The 24,672-nt window shown below is 41.2% G+C and overlaps 1 protein-coding gene across 3 annotated transcripts in view; it reads right to left on the reverse strand.

The window, feature by feature from the left end:
- The window catches only part of BEND6 (BEN domain containing 6), a 63,535-nt gene that overhangs the window by 12,648 nt on the left and 26,215 nt on the right, over positions 1 to 24,672 (reverse strand). Inside the window, exons 4-6 of one of the 3 annotated variants that reach the window (XM_027524541.1) lie at positions 10,739 to 10,959; positions 9,054 to 9,246; positions 6,998 to 7,134 (exon numbers count right to left, since the gene is read on the reverse strand). In XM_027524541.1, coding sequence (XP_027380342.1) covers positions 7,007 to 7,134; positions 9,054 to 9,246; positions 10,739 to 10,959 — 542 coding nt within the window. In that variant the 3' untranslated portion in view covers positions 6,998 to 7,006. Of the gene's footprint in view, positions 1 to 6,997; positions 7,135 to 9,053; positions 9,247 to 10,738; positions 10,960 to 13,133; positions 13,167 to 24,672 lie in introns of those variants that run through there. The other 2 variants (XM_027524542.1, XM_027524543.1) reach the window with 2 other exon arrangements.

A 24,672-nucleotide genomic window follows, 5' to 3' on the forward strand; every position in this document is an offset into this window, starting at 1 on the left:
CTTCATGGGAAATAGATGGGGAAACAGTGGAAACACTGGAAACAGTGTCAGACTTTATTTTTCTGGGCTCCAAAATCACTGCAGATGGTGACTGCAGCCATGAAATTAAAAGAAACTTACTCCTTGGAAGGAAAGTTATGACCAACCTAGATAGCATATTCAAAAGCAGAGACATTACTTTGCCAACAAAGGTCCGTCTAGTCAAGGCTATGGTTTTTCCTGTGGTCATGTATGGATGTGAGAGTTGGACTGTGAAGAAGGCTGAATGCCAAAGAATTGATGCTTTTGAACTGTGGTGTTGGAGAAGACTCTTGAGAGTGCCTTGGCCTGCAAGGAGATCCAACCAGTCCATTCTGAAGGAGATCAGCCTTGGGATTTCTTTGGAAGGAATGATGCTAAAGCTGAAACTCCAGTACTTTGGCCACCTCATGCGAAGAGTTGACTCATTGGAAAAGACTCTGATGCTGGGAGGGATTGGGGGCAAGAGGAGAAGGGGACGACAGAGGATGAGATGGCTGGATGGCATCACTGACTCGATGGACGTGAGTCTGAGTGAACTCCGGGAGTTGGTGATGGACAGGGAGGCCTGACATGCTGCGATTCATGGGTTTGCAAAGAGTCGGACATGACTGCGTGACTGATCTGATCTGATGACTCAGCAATCCCTCTCCTAGGCACATACCCTGAAGAAACCAAAATTTAAAAAGACACATGTATCCCATTGTTCATTGCACCACTATTTACAATAGCTAGAACATGGAAGCAACCTAGATGTCCATCGACAGATGAATGGATAAAGAAGTTGTGGTACATATACACATATTACTCAACCATAAAAAGGAACGCATTTGATTCTAGTGAGGTGGATGAACCTAGAGCCTATTATATACAGTGAAGTGAGTCAGAAAGAGAAAGATAATTATCGTATACTAATGCACATATACAGAATCTAGAAAAATGGTACAGAAGAATTTATTTGCAGGGCAGCAATGGAGAAACAGACATAGAGAATAAACTTATGGACATGGGGAGAGGGGAGGAGAGGATGAAATGTATGGAAAGAGTAGCATGGAAACTTACATTATCATATGTAAAATAGATAGCCAACGGGAATTTGCTGTATGGCTCAGGAAACTCAAACAGGGGCTCTGTATCAACCTAGAGGGGTGAGATGGGGAGGGAAATGGGAGGGAGGTTCAAAAGGGAGGGGATATATTGTATACCTATGGCTTATTCATGTTGAAGTTTGACAGAAAACAACAAAATTCTGTAAAGCAATTATCCTTCAATTAAAAAATAAGTAAACTAAAATACAAACAAAAAAATAGAAATAAAAAATAAATAAACTATAGTGATGTATAACATGAAACAGTAGATTGCAATTAAAGGTAATAATATAGATATACTAACTCACAAGTGGGAGTGGTTTTACATGTTTTTAAGAAAAGTTGTCTCTCAACCAGAAAAAAAAAAAAAGGTCTTAATGACCTGGATAACCACAATGATGTGGTTACTCACCTAGAGCCAGACATCCTGGAGTGTGAAGTCAAATGGGCCTTAGGAAGCAGTACTAGGAATAAAGCTAGTGGAGGTGATGGAATTCCAGTTATTTCAAATCCTAAAGGATGATGCTGTTAAAATGCTGCCCTCAATATGACAGCAAATTTGGAAAGCTCAATAGTGGTCACAGGACTAGAAAAGGTCAGTTTTCATTCCAATTACCAAAAAGGGCAATGCTCTTTTTTAGGATTTTCCAAGTAGGGTACAATTGCATTCATTTTACATGTTAGTAAGGTTATGTTCAAAATGGCTCAAGTTAGGCTTCAGGAGTATGTGAACCAAGAACTTCTAGATGTCCAAATTGGTTTTCAAAGAAGCAGAGGAACTAGAGATCAAATTTTCAACATTCGTTGGATTACAGAATGGAGTCGTTGGGTCACAATGGAATTCATTGGGTCACAATGGAATTCCAGGAAATTTGGAATCTATTTCTGCTTCATTGACTATGCTAAAGCCTTTCACTGTGTGGATCACAAGAAACTGGAAAATTCTTAAAGAGATGGGAATACCAGAACACCTGATCTGCCTCCTGAGAAACCTGTATGTGGGTCAAGAAGCAACAGTTAATGGGACATGGGACAATGGACTAGTTCAAAATTGGGGAAAAAGTATGAGAAGGCTGTGTATTGTCACCCTGCTTATTTAACTTCTTTGCAGTGTACATCATATAGCATGCCAGGCTGGAAGAATTATAAGCTGGAATCAAGGATGCCAGGCGATATATCAACAACCTCAGATATGGAAATGATATAATGGCAGAAAGTGAAGAGGAACTAGAGTGCGGCACTTGTCTGGGAAACTATCTCTCCTTCAAACGTCAACGAGAGCCTTGATGGGTGGACTATGTTGATTGAGGTTTCTCTTTTTATCACTTTGACTATACTGTGCCACTCCTTTCTGGCCTGCATAGTTTCTGTTGAAAAGGTGGCTGACAGTGGAATGGAAGTTCCCTTGCTTACATTTCCATCCAGATTTTGGAGAAGTGGACTTCTGTGGGAGACACGCTGTGCATACCAGTAGTGCACGCCCCTTGTGCGCTATCAGGGTGCCCAGGTAGGCTGAGTGGGCCCTCCTGTTGTGGTAGGGCATGCTGTGGGCATGCTGGTATATGGGACTCTCCCTTGTCCAGTTGGCTGCCAGGCCCTGCCTCCTGCAGAAGCTACTGGCTGCTGGTGGAAGGGGCCACATCCTGGCACAGCTGGCTGCCAGGCCTGCAGAGCCCTGGGATTTATGCTGAGCCACTGGGCAAGGCAGGATCCTGGTAAACTGGCTGCAGGTGATCCAGGGCAGGTCCTGTGGGGCCCAGTGAGGGCTGAGGCTTGTGCCAGCCCACTGGTGTGAGGTGTGATCTTGGCACTGCTGGCTGTGGGACCAGGGCTCCCAGTGCTGGTTCTGGCCTTGGGGGTACCAGGGCTTCTGCCAGCCTGCTAGAGGGTGGGGCCAGGTCCCTGTTCAACCTGAGGGGTCCCAAGACTAGTGGTGACCGGCTGGTGGGTGGGTAAGTCCCGGAGCTAATAGGCTAGAGAGAGGGCTCCAAAACGGTGGTTGCCAGCACCAGTGTCCTTGCGGTAGAATGAGCTCCCAAAAGTGGCTGCCACCAGCGTCTCTGTCTCTAGGGAAGTCCCCGTTGCCTCCTACTGGTCCAGGAGGCTGTCCAAGGGCAGCAAGTGAGTCTGACCCAGGCTTCTTTCAGATTGTTGCTTCTGAACTGGGACTTACAATGTGTGAGATTCTGCACATACCCTGTTTGAGTGGGGTCTCTATTTCCTACAGGCCCCTAGCTCTCTTGAATGCAAGCTGCACCTTCAAAGCCAGATATTCTGGGGGCTTGTCTTCCTGGTGCCAGGACCCCCATGGCTGGGAAGCTTGATATGGGTCTTGGACCCATCACTCCCTGGGGAGAACCTCTGCGATTGTGACTATCCTCCTGTTCATTGGTTACTTACTTGGGTCTTGACTATACCATGTCTCCACCCCTCCTACCCTTCTTCTTGTGGTTCCTTCTTCATCTCTTTAGTTGTAGAAGATCCTTTCTGCTAGTCTTCAGGTCATTCCTATTGATAGATGGTCTGCAAACAGGTTTAATCTTGGTGTGCCCCTGGGAGGAGGTATGCTCAGGGTCTTCCTACTCTATCATCCTGGTGACCAGGAAATCATTTACGTCAGGATTTCTCAGCCTTGGGCTTCCCTTATAGCTCAGTTGGTAAAGAATCTGCCTGCAGTCCAGAAGACCCTGGTTTGATTCCTGGGTTGGGAAGATCCCCTGGAGAAGGGATAGGCTACCCACTCCAGTATTCTTGGGCTTCTTTTGTGGCTCAGCTGGGAAAGAATCTGCCTGCGATGGCAGGCCTGGGTTTGATCCCTGGATTGGGAAGATCCCCTGGAGAAGGCAAAAGCTACCCACTCCAGTATTCTGGCCTGGAGAATTCCATGGACTGTACAGTCCATGGGGTCGCAAAGAGTCAGACACAACTGAGCAACTTTCACTTTCACTTTCTCAACTTAGGCAGAATTGACAGATGGACTGGGTAATTCTTTATTATGGGGGCTGTCCTGTATATTGTTGGATGTATAGCAGCATCCCTGGTGCCTCTCTAACCCAAAGGCCTCCAAGACATTTTCACATATCCCCTTTCAGGGGCAGGGGACAAAACCCCTCCCAATCGTGTCTGAGCACTGCTGTATTAGATCACCTTGCAGTTACATGCACATGTAATATTATGGTAGAGATTATATACACTGCAGCAGCCACGGACATTTCAGAAGGCTGTTTGACCACCGAGGAATGTTACAGAGGTGATGGTCTAATATTCTGTGATCCTTATAGATAAAATGTTCTACAGCTCTTGTAAGAAAAAAGCAGAACAATGGAGAAAGGTCAGAAAGATTGGCAACATGAAGCTCTAGGCAGAGTGAGAGCTGCAGACAAGTCACGGAAGTGAGAGGGGATGGACTCAAAGTGGCAGGATGGGCTTAGCTCTTATTCTTACAAAGACGAGTCTGAGCTGGGAAATGTTTGTCTTCTCAAATCCAAGCTGGGGGCCACTGGGAGCTCAGTCCTGCATGGAGGGCACAGTCTACCAGAGCCCTGGTAGGCCTGCTGGGTTTCCTAGATATATTGGAATTCATAGAAATCTACATGGTTTTGAAGTATCTACTGCTTTTACTGCAGTAATGGGAGAGCAATGATTTTTCCAAAGAATACTTTTGAAGGCATGGTGAGGAGGAGTATGGTTTGCCTGAGTAAAGGCAGTCACTTTAGGTTCCTACCCATCAAATGAGCAAAAAGAGAAAAGTGCAGCAGTGCTCCACCAGGTGGCGCTGTAAGTGTAGCAGTGCTCCACCAGGTGGCGCTGTAAGTGTAGCAGTGCTCCACCAGGTGGTGCTGTATCTGACTCATTCATCAAGCACGGCTGAATCAGGGCTTCTGTGACCCTGTCTTTCCCAGTGAATTTTCTCAGTCCTTTTGAAATAATTGGATTGAGCCTATACTTCAAATGAAAGGTATCTGCCAATTAAACAAAAATCCCATTCTACTGTTTATCTCTACTTCTGATTCAAAATATACGCATTTCTATTCCAAGCATCTTGGCCCCCAAGCTCAGGGGCACGAGGCACCAGAGTTTCCTGCATTCATAACAAAAGATTCCTTCTTCCTTTCAGTTTTAATTAATGTCATCACCAGGTGATTTTTATGGCTGGCAAGTGCAAGCAAAACTGATAGAAAAACCTTTTAACTTTAATTTCTTCAATATTCTGCTGTTATCAGATATGAGTTTCATGCCTGCCCTCACAGCCTGGGATATAAAACAGGAAGGAGTTAGGATATGAAAATGCTTTGCGGAGCTCTGAGACACAATTATGTGCTCCAAAAGAGAGCCCTATGACTTGGAGGTCTGGTAACATGACCTGTAGATGGGGAACTTGGCCATGATACAACTGAGGAGCCTCATGTCAAAAAAGAAGTCCATATTTTGAATATCCTGGGATTAACCATAATGAAAAGAATACAAAAAAGAATATATATATATATATGTATATATATACGTGAATCACTTTGCTCTACAGTAGAAATTAACATTGTAAATCAACTGTACTTCAATAAAATAAATTTTAAAAAAAACCCAAGAAGTTCCAAGGGCTCTTTTAAGCAATTAGCTCTTAACTGGGTGACTGTGAGATTTACCATCTACTGAAATTTTTAATCCCTGGGGGAGAAAAAGGATACAAGTATCTTTACCTTTTATAAATTCTTCAGGCAGGTCTGCCAGTATGTGTGAGCCAAGGGAAAGAATTTCCCTGCAGCTATTATAAGTAGGTGTTTTGGTCATTTTGTTTTGTTACAGGAAGAGAGACTATTGTTGACCCTCAGCAGAGGTAGCCTTAAATGTACAGCAACATAGTAAGGGACCCTCAAGGAGGATGAGGTGGTAGTCAGTGATGGATGGGGGAATCGCTGTATTACACTCATATCCACATCTATTTAAAACACAGAAGAAAAAGACAAATGACATGGTCTCAAGGTGACGAATCAGGCAGAGAACAGGCAAAGTGGAAGTCAAAGGCAGAAGTAAAGAAAATGGAAGGAAAACCTGCCCTCACTTGCTTATCATATACTCTGTTTAAAAGTTATTAAAAGCATAACAGTGCACATGTGTCATGTATTTTCCATCAAAATAATGAAGAGGAAGAGTGAGGACAGGTGAAAAGGCCAAGACTTTCACTTAGTAAACAAACACAATTCCACATCACACTCTTGCCTAGGGCAAGGCCTGATCATAAAGTGAATTTCCTTTAGAACTCACTAAAAACAAATAGTTCTTCCTTTGAGTATTTTAATACAAATATATTGGTAAAAAATACTTATCTCACAAATACAAACTGTAACAACTGACTGAACGATTTAAAGACACTGGGAAGCAGGATGGGATGGTAGAGGAGACCCTCGACCAGCGGTTTGTTCTCTGTTCAGCGTTGTAAGTGCAGCCCCAGTGACGGGCCTCAGGGACCTCCCAAGGGTCTGTAGCCCCCTTATTCTAGAGAAGCACTTCCTAAATTGTCATGTGTCTTTCCCCTGGCTCCCTTCTAGCTCCACCCATAGTTAAGACGTGAAGAAAAATAAAACTCCCTCAGTGAAATGCACTTGGGAAACACTATACCCAATATGCCCTTCTTAGAGATTTCTGCTGCACTCGGGCGTGTTTAAAGGGCATCAGAATATTTGAGAGGCTCTGGGAGAGGAGAATCTGTGTACCTGACCCAGCATTTCCCAAGTTTACATCCCCTTCCCTGTCTTTGCTTCACCCCAGGAATACTCATCAGCTTCGCACAGCCAACTGGTCTCCTCCAGCAGAGTGTTTGGGAAAGGCTGTCTCATGGTACAGGCACTGCATCTTCTTGCCACACTGAAAGGATTACAGAGATTGACAAGACTTACCGAGAAGTTCTACTTAATATCCTGAGAGCTCAGAGTTTTGCTTAAATTTGGCTTCTTGGTACAATTGTTTAGCTTTTGCCCTATCATTCTCCTGATTGAAACGTCGTCTGTGCTGGGAAACAATTGCTTTGTGATTCCTGTAACAACAGCAACAAAACACAGAAAAACATTTTATCAGATGGGAGTAGAGTCACAAAAACAAAGAACAAACCGGTGGTTACCAGTGGGGAGTGGGGGAGTAGGGGCGGGGTGATGTTGGGCTGGGAGGATAAGAGGTACAATGATTATGCATAAAGTAAGTTATACGGGCTTCCCTTGTGGCTCAGCTGGTAAAGAATCTGCCTCCAATGCAGGAGACCCTGGTTTGAATCCTGAGTCAGGAAGATCCCCTGGAGAAGGGATAGGCTATCCACTCCAGTATTCTTGGGCTGCCCTGGTGGCTCAGCTGGTAAAGAATCCGCCCGCAATGCGGGAGACCTGGGTTCAATCCCTGAGTTGGGAAGATACCCTGGAGAGGAGATAGGCTATCCACTCCAGTATTTTGGCCTGGAGAATACAATCCATGAGGTTGCAGAGAGTCTGAAACAGCTGAGCAACTTTCTCTTTCACGTTCATTGTACAACCTGGGAAATAGAGCCAATAGTTTATAATAACTGTAAATAGAGTATAAACATTAAAAACTGTGAAACACTATATTGCATGTGTGCCTGCTCAGTTACTGAGCCGTGTCCGACGCTTTTTTTACCCCATGGACTATAGCTGGCCAGGCTCCTCTGTCCATAGGATTCTCCAGGCAAGAACACTGGAGTGGGTTGCCAGTGGGAGATCTTTCCCACCCAGGGACTGAACCCACATCTCCTGTGTTCCCTTGCATTGGCAGGTGGATTCTTTACCACTGAGCCACCTGGGAAGTCCCGAAACACTATATTGTACACCTATAATTTATGTAATACTATACATCAACTATACTTGAATAAAAATAAGTAAATTAATTAAAAACCCACATTATCAGGCCTTTGCATCTTAAGATACGAACTGAGATAAAACACCAAATACCACACATTATAATTTTGGCCTCCATTTTGAAAAAGCAGCCCACACACCATGAGATATTTAAACAGACTATATAGGCAGATTTTCCAAAGCAAAGCAAGAGATAACTAGGTCTATATCATAAACTGAGAACATATGTATGAGTCTTCCTACGGTACCACCCAGCTTAACCCTTGTTGCTTGTTCTGAATATCACGTGCCCTTGACCCAAAATGCTGAGAATTTATTTTTACCCATTCCCAGCATCAGCTGAAACAAGCAGATTCCAACTGACTATTTTCCAACTAAGAAATGAAGTACTATCAAAATACAGAGAGCTGGGATTCAGTGAGTACTTAAAATTGTTACTTGATAACCTAGATTATTATATTTAAGGAGATGAACTTAAAAACTGTAGGTAGGATGGTTACATTAACCTTCATTTTTCTGAATAAAAGATAAGGGACATTTCTAACCAAAATAAAGAAAAAGAATACAAGATATGAACAGTTACTAAAATTTTGTTGGAGTGAATTTTGAAACTTTACTCTTCTAAAGCTATGAATTGTATGAATTCAAATTTTTCAGTGATATAGAATTCATTTTTATTTTAATAACCACCTAAAATTTTTTAAACTAATTAATTTTCGGCCACACTGGGTTCTTGGTGCCTCTCATTGGCTTTCTCTAGTCGTGGCGGCACACAGTGTATTTTTCAGTAGGCGCTTGGGCTTAGATATTCCTCAACATGTGGGATCTTCCTGGACCAGGGATCGAACCTGCGTCCTCTGCATTGGCAGGCGGATTCTTAACCACTGAACCACCAAGGAAGTCCCACTAACCACTTTTAATGTAAGTTGTTCCACAAAATTCACCATGTATCCTAAGAGGTTTCGGCTACCCCGAGATATTTCTCTCAAAGAAAAATAAATCTGAAGAAAAAAAGGTAATGAAAGAACAACCAAATGTTGAATGGTAAACTAATTTCAGATTCATGTGACACAATATAATGCAATCATATCACCTATAATTTCTTGAACTTCATTCTGATTCATAGCTGGTTTCACGGCCTTGTCCCTTGAAGTAGAGGATTTTGCCCCCGTCAGGCTGTGTGTGGCCATGTATTCATTTGTGTAAAGCACCTGCATTAAATCATTAATGAACTTCTGAGGCTTGCTCTTGTTGCAACGTGCAATCTGCCATTTTTCAATCTTGAACTGAAAAATTAAAAATAATAATTGAAAAAACGGAAAAAGGAAAGGAGTATCTAAAGAAATATATTATTCATTGAATTCATACAGACCAGAAAACAAAATCAACATTCTTTAAGGTGATGCCCATATATTTAATATATATTTATATATATATATATATCAGGGGTTAGAGTTAGATGTTATTTTTGAGATAGATTCCCAATATGTATGAGGTATTTGTTACAAAGTGTATTCAAATTCTTGTCATGTAATCTGGATTTGGTGCTTGAAGGATTATTCCACCCTCAACCGTTCCTACTAAACAGAATAATGGCCCACGGACAACATCGTCATCCCCGAAACCTGTGAATGTGTCACCCTATGTGGGAAAATCAACTTTGCAGGAGTCATTAAAGGACCTTGAGATGGGGAAAGCTGGAGAGTATGCTGGTTATTCATAAAGGCCCAATCTAATTATGAGAAGTTTTTACATTTTACCTTTTTTACACTTAAATTCATGTACTTTATTGCAAGTATGAATATATATTTACATACACACATACATATATAATCTTATGTGTGTAAATATATACACACACTGAGCAGTGTCTGGTGTATAATAAGCACACAGTAAGTGTTTAATAATAATAAAGAAAATGGCTAACATTTATTGAGGGCTCACGTGAGCCCTCTGAATGCAGAAGAGTGGCCAAGAAAGAAGACACAGAGGAAGGACAGACTCGGAGAGTGAGAGGTTTGCCTGCTCTGACTGGCTTTGAAGATGGTGGAGGAGGACCACGAATCGGGGCATGTGGGAACATCCTTCAGTTTACAGCTGACAAGAAAACAGGGAGCTCAGCTGTAACGCCACAAGAGACTGAATTCTAGAACCCACACGGCCAGGAAACAGAGCCTTCCCCTGAGCCTCTAGAAAGGAAAGAAGTAGCCCGCACCTTGGGTTTATAGCATCTGAGTTTGTAATATTATAAATCACTCAGTTTGTGGGATCCTGTTACATCGCAGGAGGAAACTGGTACACTAAGATTCAAGTGTTCTGAAAGCTAGATTGTGAGCATTTACAGTTATTACTTGCTCTTGAAGGCATATTTTCCCAGGCTGATTCTAACAAAACTTGTATTTTTAGCTTGTGTTTCTTGATTAAGAGAAATTGGTAAAGAAGACAAAGAATTGTGTTCAGCCAGCATGTACAGGCTGAAATTCACCTGGTCTCAATAATACAGTTTTATAACCTTTAATGCATAATTGTCCTTTTCTCACTGGTTTAAGAATTTTCTAGTTTAATAACTTCATCATTGTTCACCATTTATTTACTAAACTGGATATTTTTCACAGATATTAGATTTATTGTAAAAAAATTGTTTTGTGTCATCAGAATATTATGACTGACCCAAAGTTCCATAAAGTGATCTGATAAGACAATGACTATGTTGTTCTGTGATTTTCATTTCGCCTGTAACTGCACCCCAGAGAAAGATGGGACAGTCTCCCTGCTGACCTGTTTCTCATCCGTCTGATGGTCTTCCTCAGCTTTCAAGGAGATGGGTGAACTGGAATCAGAGTTAGAATTACTGCATGTAGAAGCAAAGGAATCTGGTGAGGAGTTATTCGCTGCTCTCCAGAGGGTGGATGCGGATGTGGACAGGGTTCCTCCACCCTTGAGCAGTGCCTCGGCCATACCGACCAGTTCTTCAAACTGAGTGACGGCCTGCGGTAACACTGAAATGGCAAGAACAGGTAGCACTTTACAGATGCTTGTCATAACAGCATAGACACGTATTTTTTATTGTGTGTCTATGTATAGAAGTGTATAGAACAAACTGTTAACACTTGCTACATCTGGAAAATAAACATGGTAAGAACAGTGATTGGAACACATTTACTTTTTATTATTCAATAATTTAATAATTGCTGAATAATAGTAAATCAGTGTTAAATCATTTGGTTGTTGTATCCGAATATATATGCATTACTTTGTAACTAAAAAAATGTTTTTAGAAGTTGATTCTTTTTCTAATTGCTAATGGTATTACTTGAAGGTGCTTAATCTCTTGTTTGGAGACATTACTGATTGTATCACTTTCCATCAGGCCAGTTTAAGTGACAAGATTAAATAAATAGGTTGCTCACTAAATCTTCTATAATCTTAGTGTATGATTTGCCAGGGAGTCAAATGACATCAAATTATTAAAAATTTATGGCCACAATTCAAATCTATGTGTTCACAGATAACAGATGGATTTTGGTAGTCAGCTTGAATGTTCTTTGTTCCTTTTTTTAAATGGAAACTTACACATTCATAGGTTTCATGCCTCCATGTAAAATGGTCTTCTCTGTTGTTTTATCTAATTTGTTTCCTAAGGACAAATAACATTTTGTTGGAGCTGGAAGACACTTTGAACCCTGTCTAATTCAACTCCTCACTCTGTGGTTGGGGGTAATGCCTGGTAGAGAGGCGAAAAGACTGGAAGTTTTTTGTACTTTTCTAAGCATATTATTGAGCTACATAATCTTTAGAATTATAGATGATTAAAGACCTGAACATCAGATATAGTGATGGTATGTCCAAATCAACACATTTAATACTATGTTAATAGAAAAATAATAGAAAAAAACCTGCTAAAGAAGAAAATCGTATTCTATATTTTTCAGTTAACATTTGCTAAGCACCTCTCATGTGATAGCCAGGTGCTCTGTCAGCAATTACTTATTGAGCACTTAATAATAGCAGACATTTAGCTAGTTTTTACTCTGCACCAGGCACTATTTTGGGAACTTCACTGATGTTTATTCATTTACTCCTCATTGCAATTCTCCAAGAAAGGTATTAATATAATATTATCACTACCCGCAATTTATAGATGAGGACAATGAGGCAATGAGAGGTTAAATAACCCATCAGGGTCTACTCAGTGAAAAGAAGAGCCAACATTCAAATTAGGACTCTGCCCATCCCCTGCTGTAAACCACAATGTTACACCGACTCTCAACATTTGCTCACCACTCTGTTAGGCGCAAGGAATGAAACCGGGAGCAAAACTAGATGCGGTCCTAGCCTTTTGGAACTGGGACAGGTGGGGAGCACTCTTTACCTAACAGTGCTGTGTGTAAGCATTTGGCCTGCTCAGAAAGAAATCTGATCGCCAGCCCTAACCCCCACCCACCACCCCCCAGTTCCTGGGAAGTAATCTCTATACCCTTGAATTTCTTCAGCTATATCAGGAGTGTCACGGTGAGCCCCTCAGAACACATCTGATTTATGTTTATGCTAAGGAGTTTCTCAGGGTGGGGACAATCATACAGCCTAGTCTTAGGGCAGAAGCTGGCCATGGCCAGAAAGCCAGAAAGACCTAGAGCCTGAGTTCAACCCTGTGAGCAGTCAATCAATCTATTATGCTTACATAATGAACTTTCATTTAAAAACTTTGGATGCCCAAGCTCAGAGAGCTTCCTGGGTGGACAATCCTCTGTGTGTATTGTTGTAACGTGTAAAGACTAGGAGGTAATGGGTCCTGGGGACAGAAATTTTTCACTTGGAAACTGATCAGACTCTGCCCTATAGGTCTCTTCCAACTTTGGCTAGTTCTAATTTGTATTCTTTTCTTGTAATAAGTATAACCATGAGTATCACAGGTTTTGGTGAATTTAATGTCTTTAGCAAATTACTGAGCCTGAGAGTGGTTTTTGAAAACCCCTAAATTTGCAGTTGGTATCAGGTGTCTTAGAGACTTGGCCATCTAGAAGACAGTGCACTTAACTTTACGGTTTGGGTAACTCAAGGTGCATGCAAAGAAATGAAAAATTGCAGTTGTTAAGACCACTGAGGAGAGGCAAGCAGCCTCTCCTCTAAGGGAAGGGGCACAGAGGGCTTCTCTGGGGCAGTCAAGAGTTACCTGAGAGCTGCGGGCTGAGCAGGAACTAAATACCTGGAGGTCATCAGGAGCATAGGAAACACAAAAACACAAGGTCTGTATTTAAGGAACTGCAAGAAGGCCAAAGCTAGACTGTAAGGAGAAAAAGGGAATTCCGTATAAAGTGGGTTTTAGAAAACATTCACCGCTTTTTCTAATAATGAAAGCTGTACATGTTCATCAGAAGATATCCTTCTTGCCAATTCTATCTCTGTATCTTTATCGTACATTTTCTTTTGTATAATTAGGACTGTGCTACATCCAGAGCATTGTATCATGGTTCTTTTTTTTTTTCAGTTAAGATCATACATCGAATATTTTACCTATTTTATTAAATCTTGGAAAATATGACCTTTTGAGGTGTAATTTGCTTAGCATCAAAGGTAAGATCTTATATGAAGTCTGAACAGGATATAAGTAGGTATAGGGGGATGAGTTTGACAAAAGAATAAACCCAATTAGCACACACCAATATGTTCATAGAATGTTTCTGTCTGCCCAGAAAGTTGCCTCATGTTCTTTCCAAATAAATTAATTCCTGGACTCACCTCAAAAGCAACGACTAATGTGACTTCTTTACCTGTTCTAGAATTCCATATAAATGGATACAAGTGGTATATTCTCCTTGTTTTGGTCTGATTTTTGTTCTGCATAATGTTTTGAGATTGATTCCTGTTGTGTCAGTTATTCATTCTTTTTTTTTAGGAGAATGAATATTATTTATTTTTATTTAATTATACTTTATTTATTTATTTATTGAAGTACAGTTGATTAATTTGAGAGTTCCTTGGACTGCAAGGAGATCAAGCCAGTCAATCTTAAAGGAAATCAACCCTGAATATTCAATGGAAGGACTGATGATGAAGCTGAAGCTCCAACACTTTGGCCACCTTATGTGAAGAGCCAACTCTTTGGAAATGACCTTGATGCTGGGAAAGATTGAAGGCAAAAAGAGGAGAGGGCAACAGAGGATGAGATGGTCGGATAGCATCACCAACTAAATGGGCATGAATTTGAGCAAACTCCAGGAGACAGTGAAGGACAGGGAAGCCTGGCATGCTGCAGTCTATGGGGTCACAAAGAGTTGGACACGACTTAGTGACTGAGCACCATCAACAAATAGTTGATTTACTATGTTTCGGGTATATAGCAAAGTGGTTCAGATACACACACACACACACACATTCATTCTTTTCCAATTAAAATACACTTTAAGGATTTCCTAATATTTCAAGGTATTGATTCCTATAATTTATTTAAATGCTCCTTTTTTTTTCTTTTTGGAATTTAAGTTGCTTCAATTTTTCTTGATTATAGACAACATTCTTATGAACCATTTACCAGAGACATCTATATATGTATCTCTGAGCATATCGATAACTACAAATTCCTGAAAGCATAACAATAGGCTCAGAGGTATGAATGTTTCTAAGACTCAGTCAATATTGTTGAATGGCTCTCCAGAATTTTCCAACTTACATGCCCACTAGTAAGGTATGAAGTCAACCAGTCACTGCACTATCAACAAGAGATGTTCATTATTAACAATGATCTTCACTATTTTGATAGCTAAAATTTTAGAACAGACTCACGGACATGGGGAGGGGGGAGGAGAGGGTGAGATGTATGGAAAGAGTCACATGGAAACATATATTACCATATGTAAAATAGATAGCCAACGGGAATTTGCTGTATGGCTCAGAGAACTCAAACAGGGGCCCTGTATCAACCTAGAGGGGTGGGATGGGAGGCAGCTTCAAAAGGGAGGGGATATATGTATACCTATGGCTGATTCGTGTTGAGGTTTGACAGAAAACAACAAAATTCTGTAAAGCAATTATCCTTCAATAAAAAATAAATTAATTAAAAAATTTAGTACAACTTAAATTGCAATTATTTTATTATTGTGAAGTTAAATATTTATTGATTGATTATTTGAACTTATCATATGAGATAGTTATTAGGCCAAGGAATGTTAGTACTTTTTCTATTTTATAATATGCTAGACGGCATGGACGGAGGAGCCTGGTAGGCTGCAGTCTATGGGGTCGCTAGGAGTTAGACACGACTGAGCGACTTCACTTTCACTTTTCACTTTCATGCATTGGAGAAGGAAATGGCAACCCACTCCAGTATTCTTGCCTGGAGAATCCCAGGGATGGGGGAGCCTGGTGGGCTGCCGTCTATGGGGTCGCACAGAGTCGGACACGACTGAGGCGACTTAGCAGCAGCAGCAGCAGACGGCTTTTGTAAAGTGCTTATAGGAGTGCCTACTACACTATAAGCACAATGTATTAGCTTTGCTTTTATTATTAATTTCTTTGTCTTAAGCACTTTAACCTTTAATTTGTCATCAATTACAATTATTTTTCTTAGAGTGTTTATTTTAATTTTAGTATGTTTTATAAGCAGACACATATTTTAAGTTTTTATTTCAGTTAAAAGTAGTAGTCTTTTCCCTAATATACTATTTATTTGTTTAGAAAGCCATTCATATTAAATATTCACTCACATATTTCATACAGTCTAAACATCTTTCCACAAGTAAGCTTTATTTCTCCCTGTATACATATTTTTCCTAGCCTTTAATGGAAATGTTTAAACACATATACACAAAATAGTAAACTCTCATGTATTCCAACTCATAGCCAATCTCATTACACCTGTACCTCCATCCACTTTCTCCTCACCTGCAAAATTACTTCAAGCAAATCACAGCCATCATTTCATTTTATCTGTAAATATTTTCGTGTATATCACCGGTCAGAAATTTAAAAAAATATATATATATAAATATATAAATACATAAAACCATAACACCATTGTTACAACCAGAAATACTTAGCAATAGTTTTTGAATACCATTAAAAAACTAGCAAATGTTCAGATTTCTCCTCGCTGCTGTCTTTGTTGTTTTCAGTTTGTTTGAATCAGAATCCAAATAAAGTCCACATATTACAATTTGCTGGGCTTCCAAAGTGGTGCAGAGGTAAAGAATCTGCCTGCCAATTCAGGAGATGCAGGTTGGCTCTCTAGGTCAGAAAGATCCCCCGGAGCAGGAAATGGCAACCCACCCCAGTATGCTTGCCTGGAGAATTCCACAGGTAGAGGAGCCTGGAGGGCTACATTCCTTGGTGTCGCTCAGTTGGACAGAACTAAGCACACACGCTAATACAATCCGTTGCTGTCTCTTACAAACTATGCTTTTCCTTTCCCTCTTCTAGTTTTTTCCTTGTGATTGATAGTTGTTTTTCGTTGTTGTTCAGTCGCTCAGTTGTGTCTGACTCTTTGCGACCGCATGGACTGCAGCACACCAGGCTGTTAGTTGAAGAAATTTGAGTCCTTTGGCCTGTAGGGTTTCCCACAGTCTGGATTTTGCTGATCGCACCCTTAAGAGAGTATTTCACATATTCTTTTGTTCCTTACTTGGTGTAAATTGGTAGTTAGATCTAAAGGCTTGGAAGTTAAAAACACTTCCAGCAGAGGGCACTGAATGCATAATAACCTTTTGTTGTAATATTAGCAGTCAATGGTTTTTCCAGTAGTCATGTATGGATGTGAGGGTTGGACTATGAAGAAGGCTGAGCGCCGAAGAATTGATGCTTTTGAACTGTGGTGTTGGAGAAGACTCTTGAGAGTCCCTTGGACTGCAAGGAGATCCAACCAGTCCATTCTGAAGCAGATCAGTCCTGGGTGTTCTTTGGAAGGAATGTTGCTAAAGCTGAAACTCCAGTACTTTGGCCACCTTATGCGAAGAGTTGACTCATTGGAAAAGACTCTGATGCTGGGAGGGATTGGGGGCAGGAGGAGAAGGGGATGACAGAGGATGAGATGGCTGGATGGTATCACCGACTCAATGGACATGAGTTTGGGTGGACTCTGGGAGTTGGTGATGGACAGGGAGGCCTGGCGTGCTGCAATTCATGGGGTCGCAAAGAGCCGGACACGACTGAGCGACTGAACTGAACTGAACTGAATGATCACTGCCTAGGTTCATTAAATCACAAGAGGTTATGAAATGGTGATATCCTAATTCTTTTCTTCTTCATTTAGCTAGAATTCTTCTACCAAGGGAAACTTTCTCTCATCAACTATTTGGTTACCCTGAGGTTAATTTCTATAATAATGGCAGGATAAACACTTGATTTTTCAGTCCATATTTGCCAGTTTTCAAAACAATGAGTTGGTTCTTTCAGATGGTCATTAAGTGTTCTCTCTTTTGAATGAACTCATGCATGTGAACACACATGAAAACCAATTGCCACAGTCATTATTATTGATGCTCCAGTGATAATTTTTGGCCAGTAGGAACTTCTTCCAGTTGACATGCTCACATGGTCTTTGCTGACCTTCTTCTTTCCCAATAGGACAACATTTTCATCTGCATTTCCCTTCAACTCTCCTGACAAGGCTCATCTTGTCCATTTCCTGGGCGAGTTCTGGAATCAGCTGTTTCTCCAGGGAACCCCAGCTCCTTTTAGTGGGAAACATCATTTCGAGACCATAACCCAGGTGCTGGAAGTGCTCTTTGCTATTGGTTTCTTGTTTCTAGGCCTCTTCAGTGAATATTATTAGAAAATATGCAGTATTAATTTTCAAGAATAAAATTCATCTTGTGTTGAAACTCAAATTCAGAACATGAAGTTTTAATTTAAACTGTACAGTTATGTTTTTAGTATGCCATATGGTGTGAAACGAGAGCCTAACTTAAACCTGTCCCTCCCCCAACACTGGAATGTCAGTTTGCCCAGCATCCTCTGTTGAATAATTCATCCTTATCCTAAACGCTTGTAGGACTCACTACATAGTAAATTGCCAGGCTCACTATGAAATGAAAATGCAGGACTCCTTGTTCCAAGCTTCTTCAGAATTTGAATCTGGTGACAGCAACGCCTTTAACAAGCATGTGCGGCTTTCCTAGGAGCAGAGCCCTGTGTGGCTGTGCTGGTTGTCGTACAGCAAGAAGCAAACACTCTACGCACGTGCCTTGCCAGCCTCTGCTCTGAATGCTTTGCGTGTCACCCAGGGCAGCGCTTTCATCATTTCCATTTATCTCACACTCAGCTACACAGCTAGTAGGTGGCAGAGCCAGGGTTTGAACCCAGGTGGTTTGATCTCTCTAAACCATGCCCGTGTGCCATAGTGGCTCCGGGACATTTCTTCTCTGTGTGGAAGGTATTATCTGGGAATGTGTGTTCTGTTCCATTGATCTGCTGCCTCTTGTCCTAGCAAGTTGCTTGGAATTATCAGAACCACATGGTTTCATGTTGACAGTATGCCCTCAGATTCTTTTTCAGAATATTCTTACTTGGTTTTGCTTATTAATTCTTTCACATTAACTTTAGAATAATTATTGTCAAATTATCCCAAAGATAAAAACCCCAAAGCAATTATTGACATTTTGACTGGGATTCCATTCAAACTAGGAGTTATTTTGGGATGAACTGGCATCTTCTCATCTATGAATTTGAGGTCTTTCTATTCAGCTTTGTGTATTTCTTTTTTTTCTGGCCACACTGAGTCTCTGTTGCTGCATGCGGGCTTCCTCTAGTCATGGAGAGTGGCAGCTACTCCCCAGTTGTGGTGTGTGGGCTTCTCTTGTTGCGGAGCGTAGGTTCTAGACTGCAGGCACATTAACTGTGGTGCACCAGCCTTGTCCTGAGGTATGTGGGATCCTCCTAGTCCAGGAATCGAACCTGTGTCCACTGTATTAGCAGGAGGCTTCTTAATCACTGGGCCGTCAGGGAAGTCCAGACTTGTGTATTTCTCTGTTGAGGTTTTAATCTCCCATCATAGATCCTACACATTCTGTGCTCAGTTGCTCAGCTGTGTCTGACTCTTTGTGACCCTATGGACTGTAGCCCTCCAGGCTCCTCTGTCCATGGGATTTCCCAGGTGAGAATACTGGAGCAGGTTGCCATTTCCTCCTCCAGGGGATCTTCATCTTCCCAACCCAGGGACTGAAACTGTGCCTCCTGTGTCTCCTGCATCTCCTGCATTGGCAGGCGGACTCTTTACCACTGAGCCACCTGGGAAGCCAACGCATTTCTTGTTAGGGTGACTAGTAGATATTTTATAGCTATTTGTAATTAATATGTGTAGATTCTTTTTATTTTTTTAGGGACATAACCAGCAGTTTCTGATCTTTAAGAAAATTACTGATTTTTTAAAAAATGGTAGCTGTTAGATTTGGGGTACCTATTATGTACTAGGCATTTATTTTTTAAATACAATAAGGCTTATAATGAAAAATAGGAGTCCTCTGCCCTACTGCTACCACTCTGGATTACCTAGTGCTTTAGAGGGACAATTTCTAATTCATTTACCTGTTTCTATGGTCATTACCATTACAGTCTTTAATAACAATAATAAGCATAACCAACTGTTCTTTTATTTTTTTCAGATTCATACAATTGTTTACTGACTTTCGACTATGTCATCTCTCAGTTTCATATTTCTCTCAGTCATCTCTCTCCTGGAACCCCCTCCACCTCTCTGAACCAGCTGCGTCCGGCCCACTGTGGAGCCGTTCCCCTGGAGTGTCCCCTCACTATTAGTCTGGGGCTACTCTCTGTCCCTCTCCTGAACTGGACTACCATTTTCAGATTGACTTTCTAGATTCACTCTCTCATTTAGAGGAACACACCCTCCCTTAATTTTTGAAAAAGGAAGCACAGGAAGAGCACTGAGCCATTGTAAGTGTGACAGTATCATTATTATGCCCTCACCCTTGGTTGATGGTTTCACTGGGTATAGAAGTCTAGGTTTAAATCATTTCTCCTCAGAATGTTAAAGGCATTGCTCAATTGCCTTGGAACTTCCAGGGTTGCTGGTGAAAAGTCCAACATCATCTGACCCCCACGTCTTAGCAGGTAACATGCCTGCTCCCTCTGAAAGCTTCTGGATCTTCCCTTCCTGGTGTTCTGAAATTTCACATTATTGTGCCTTAAATAAGCCTTTTTGCTTTTGGTAGCATCTTTTAGTCTAGAATTTTATGTCTTTCAGTTCTAGAAGTTTACTGTATTTATTTTTAAGATAATTTCTCCCTCTTCTCTCTCCTCTCTATCAGGACTTCTTTTCTTTGGATGTTTGACCTCCTGGACTCATTCTCTGTTTTTCCCAATCTCTTTTATTTCCCTTTTCTTAGTCTCCTTCTTGCGATAGCTACAAGACTTTCTTAACTTTCACTTCCAGCCATTTTATTGATGTCTTTGACTGTTCCTTCCTTAAACCACCCTGTTTCATGGAGCCTCCCTCTGCCCCCTGCATTTTCTCTGTTTCCTGTGACCTTACTTTCCCCTTTGTTTCGGTCTCTGCATTACATGTTAGAGGAGTTCCTCCATGATCACACCCCTTCCCTCAACTGTGCCCAGTGTCCCTGAGTTCATGGCTTTGGATCAACCTCTCCTAAGAGAACACACCCGTCCTTGGCTGTGGGAAGGGTGGAAGTTGCCGGCTGTACAGAAAAAATGTGAGACTTTGGGTCCTAAGGGGTTTTGATGAAGTTTTTCAATGACTCCTCCAGTTTTCGCACTATCAGGACTAACATAATCCTTTTCTCAAGTACAATTCTAAGCCTTCTGTAGTTCTGGGCTGGGATGTGGCTTATTTCCTTTGAATTCCTCTTCCTCAGTCCTGTGCCCGTACCTCCCCCACTCCATCACAGACACTGAGCTTTCAGATTTCTCCAGATGGAGTCAGTTACCATTCATCCATCTGCTCTTAGCTTCTCAAATTTTATCGGCATCTTTTATCTGCTGTGGTCTTCTTTTGAGTTTTCTTGGTCCTTGTGGTTTTATGCATTTTAAGTTTCTTTTTCATAGGATTTCAAGAAAAGAGGGAGATTCACACATTTAACTCAAGCTTTGTTAAAAATCAGAAATGAAGACCAGCCTTGAAACTTCCCCAAGCAGACAGAACCATTTAATCACACAAACAAGGCTTAATTTAGCTTGTTTTGCAAGACTTAACTTGTCCTGGGCCATTTCTTGTTTTCATCTCTGAAAAATCATAAACAAAACTTGAACTGCTTCCCAAGGTTGATATGAGGCAACCACTGACCCAATTCCCTGCCATTTAAAAAAAATTCTAATATTATAACCAATATTATAAAGAAGTGTAAACAGTCACTGTGTTCTCACTATACAAGCTGCTTTATAAAAATATACTCCTGAGCCTCATTCCATATTCTGATTTGAGTGCTCCTGATTTGCAAACTGTCTTTTTGATGTGAGCACAATAAACTTTTAATGATTACTACTTCAGTGATTCATTGGTTTTACTTTGCCTATGTCTGAAACTTTGACAGCTTTCTACTATATTTAAATGAGCCTCGGCAAAACTTAATTGAGTTTTCCTTCTTTACTGAAATCTCTTTAGTTAATAGAGTTGAGTTTTCAGCTGAGGCTTTATTTTTCCTGGGTATATATTCACCCTTCACATGTAACAATTTAATAGCATTCTGTACAGAAGAGATATCGCTTCTCCCCTTCTCTATCTTACTGTGCTGGTTAGCTGTGGTCCACAAGATGTGCTTCAAATGTTTAACACGTGCACACAGAGTGCACACACATCTGCTGTTCTGAACATCTACAACGGCATATATGCTCTGCCATATTTCTTAGTTAATAGGCTTTATAGACAGAAAAACTGATTCTTAGTTCAAAGAAGAATACTGCTGAGCAAAAGATGACTAACCACCGTGCACTCTTCTCTCAGATCCCTTTCTTACTTGGATTAACATGAAATTTCAACTTTTTGATATCGTCCTAGTTCCCAACTATAGATTCACAAGAAGACCTACTATGACCCACATTATTCTAAAACACACATGCTCTCTCTCAAATCCCCATCCTCCTTGACCACCTATTTTTTCCCATAGCTTTTTCCACTTGCTAACATATTATGTAATTTATTTAATCACTATTTTTCATGATCTTGATTGCTTGCCTCACTGGAATGTGAGTTTCACGAGAGCAGGGATCTTTTGCTATTTTGTTCACTGGGTTTTCCTAGGTACTTGCAGCAGTGCCTGATATACAGAGGACTTTATAAATATTGGTTGAACGAAGAAATGCATGCATGAATACTGCAGTGGCAGTTGGCAGTTCCTGACTCTTCCTGTTGCCTGAAGTCCAGCCAATAGCCAACTTTACTTTGGTTTCCAGGAGTACATTCCAGTGTGTGCACATGTGGGGGGCAGACAATATTAAATATGGAATAGAGGATATAGAGTTGTAAATACCAAAGAGGAAGCAAAGCAAGGGAGGGGGATAAAAAACGTTGTGAGGGAAGAGAGGCTGATAGTTTAAATGGAGAGAGTAAGTCAGGGCAAAAATGAATTTAGAGTGAAGTCTTGAAGTATGTGGGGGGGCAAACCACATGGATATCTGGGGGAGGAACATCCCAGGCCAAGGAGAAAGTTGGTACAGAGACCCTGAAGTCAGATCACCTCTGATGTATTCAGAGGGAAAACAAGCGGTCCAGGATGGGTTGAATCACGAAGAAGGATGGGGAGAGAGTAGAAAACAAGGCCAGAAAGGGAGGTGGCGGGGAGGTGCCTGGATCATGTAAGGACTCTAGATCATAAAACTGACCTTGGTTCTCCCCCCTGTCAGGTGGATGTGCACCAAAGAGTTTTCAGAGAACGGCATGAGCTGGCCTACAAGGAGCCGGGTTGCAACTGCTGCATATTGAGAGGGGACTGCACAGGAGCATGAGCAAAAGCGCAAGACCAGGGAGAAAGCCCCCATGATAGCCGGGGTGAGGGATGCTGGTGATCTGGACTAGTCTAAACCAGAGATATTTTGAAGGGGAAGTTAGTAGGATTTGCCAAGAGACTGAGTGTAGGATGTAAAAGAACTACAAGACAGCATCGTGATTTTTGACTTGAGAAACTTTAACTATGCAGTTAGCATTAACCAAGACAAGGAAGAAGGAAATACAGGAGCAGGCGGAGGGGAAGGCTGGGCACATGGACGGGACAGGCTGACCTGGGATACCTGCTGGTCATGTAAATACAGTCAGACAGTGAGTCGGGAGCTAAAGGGAGAAGTCCAGGCCAGAGGTACGTCTGAGAATCACCGTTACTGTTGAATTTAACCCCATAGAATTGGACATGAGCCCCTGTGGAATGCACGCAGACAGAAAAGAAAGGCGTCCAAGGGCTGAGCCTGGGCATCATTAGATATTTGGAGGGTAAAATGATGAAATGAGGCAGACACACGACCGGGGTGGAAAGCTCAGCAGCACCTGAGGACACAGGTGTCCTTGAAGCCAAGGGAGGAGAGGTAGCCAAGGTGTCAAAAGTAGCAGGCACTTAATGGGACCCTTCAGAAAGGACCTTTGGGGTTAGCAATATGGAATATTGTGGGCTGAACTGTGTACCCCCCCAAAAAGAGATGCTGAAGTCCAACCTCCAAAATCTCAGAGTGTGACCTTATTTGGAAATAGGGTCTTACAGATGTAATCAAGTTAAAATGAGGTAGGCCTTAATCCAAAATGACTGACATCCTTATGAAAAGGAAAACTGCAAAAACCTCACCAGGAAAAACCATCAGTTATAAAAATGCAACATTTAAGACGTAAAAAATAAAGAGAGAATAGCTTGTTGGTGGAATAAATATCTTATTTCCATTCACCTGTCCCTGTTTCTACTTAAAACTAAGAAGCCTTCAACTTAACCAATAATGGTAGGAAGGCATCTGAGCCATCACTGTGTCGACCTAGCTCACGACATTGTTCTGTCTCCTGCCATTTCTGCAAGATTGTCTTCTTTATTTCCATGGCCACAGCCCTGCGCGAGGCTGCCATCCTGCTAGTATGAGGACTGGAACACCTTTCAGAGTGGTTCTTCCCCACTTTCCTTTCTGTGCTCCTTGTACTCATTCTGTACACAGCAGCCAGAGGGATGTATTTTCAAAATACACTGTGCATTTACCGTTTTATGTTGGAAAGAATGCTTTCCAACACAGAATATAATTCAGCTGTAAAAATAGGGCATGACGCTGAACTACAAATGGAAACCATAATTTAAAAAATAAACACTTAAACATAATATATTAATAGGTTCTTCCAAAAGGCATTATACCAGGGGAGTTTTCATTTTCTTGGGCCTATCTTTCTCCTTTGTAAGTCTTCAATGGAATGTGATTATTTTCCACTCCTCCCAACTCTAAATCTAAAATTTAATATATGGAATGTTTAATTCCAGTGATTCTATAAGGGATCACCACAGGCCCCATTTTCTAGTGCTTCATTAGCAGAGGGGAATGAGATAAGTACATCGTGAACACATTGATGTATCTCTTGTCTAACTGGTCTTTTCTGTCTAAGCCTATATTAAATGCTCAGTAAATATTTGTTGGGCATTATTAAATGAATACAACATTTGGTGTTTTGTAGGAATAATCTAAAATTTTCTAAGCAATAAATTTAGGATTTGATAGAGTGTATCCATGTTAAATTGTGTAATCATAGATTTTCTTAACATGTAGTTTTTAATTTTTTCTCTAAGGCACTG

Source organism: Bos indicus x Bos taurus, chromosome 23 (assembly GCF_003369695.1).
Source record: "Bos indicus x Bos taurus breed Angus x Brahman F1 hybrid chromosome 23, Bos_hybrid_MaternalHap_v2.0, whole genome shotgun sequence".
Taxonomy (NCBI): domain Eukaryota; kingdom Metazoa; phylum Chordata; class Mammalia; order Artiodactyla; family Bovidae; genus Bos; species Bos indicus x Bos taurus.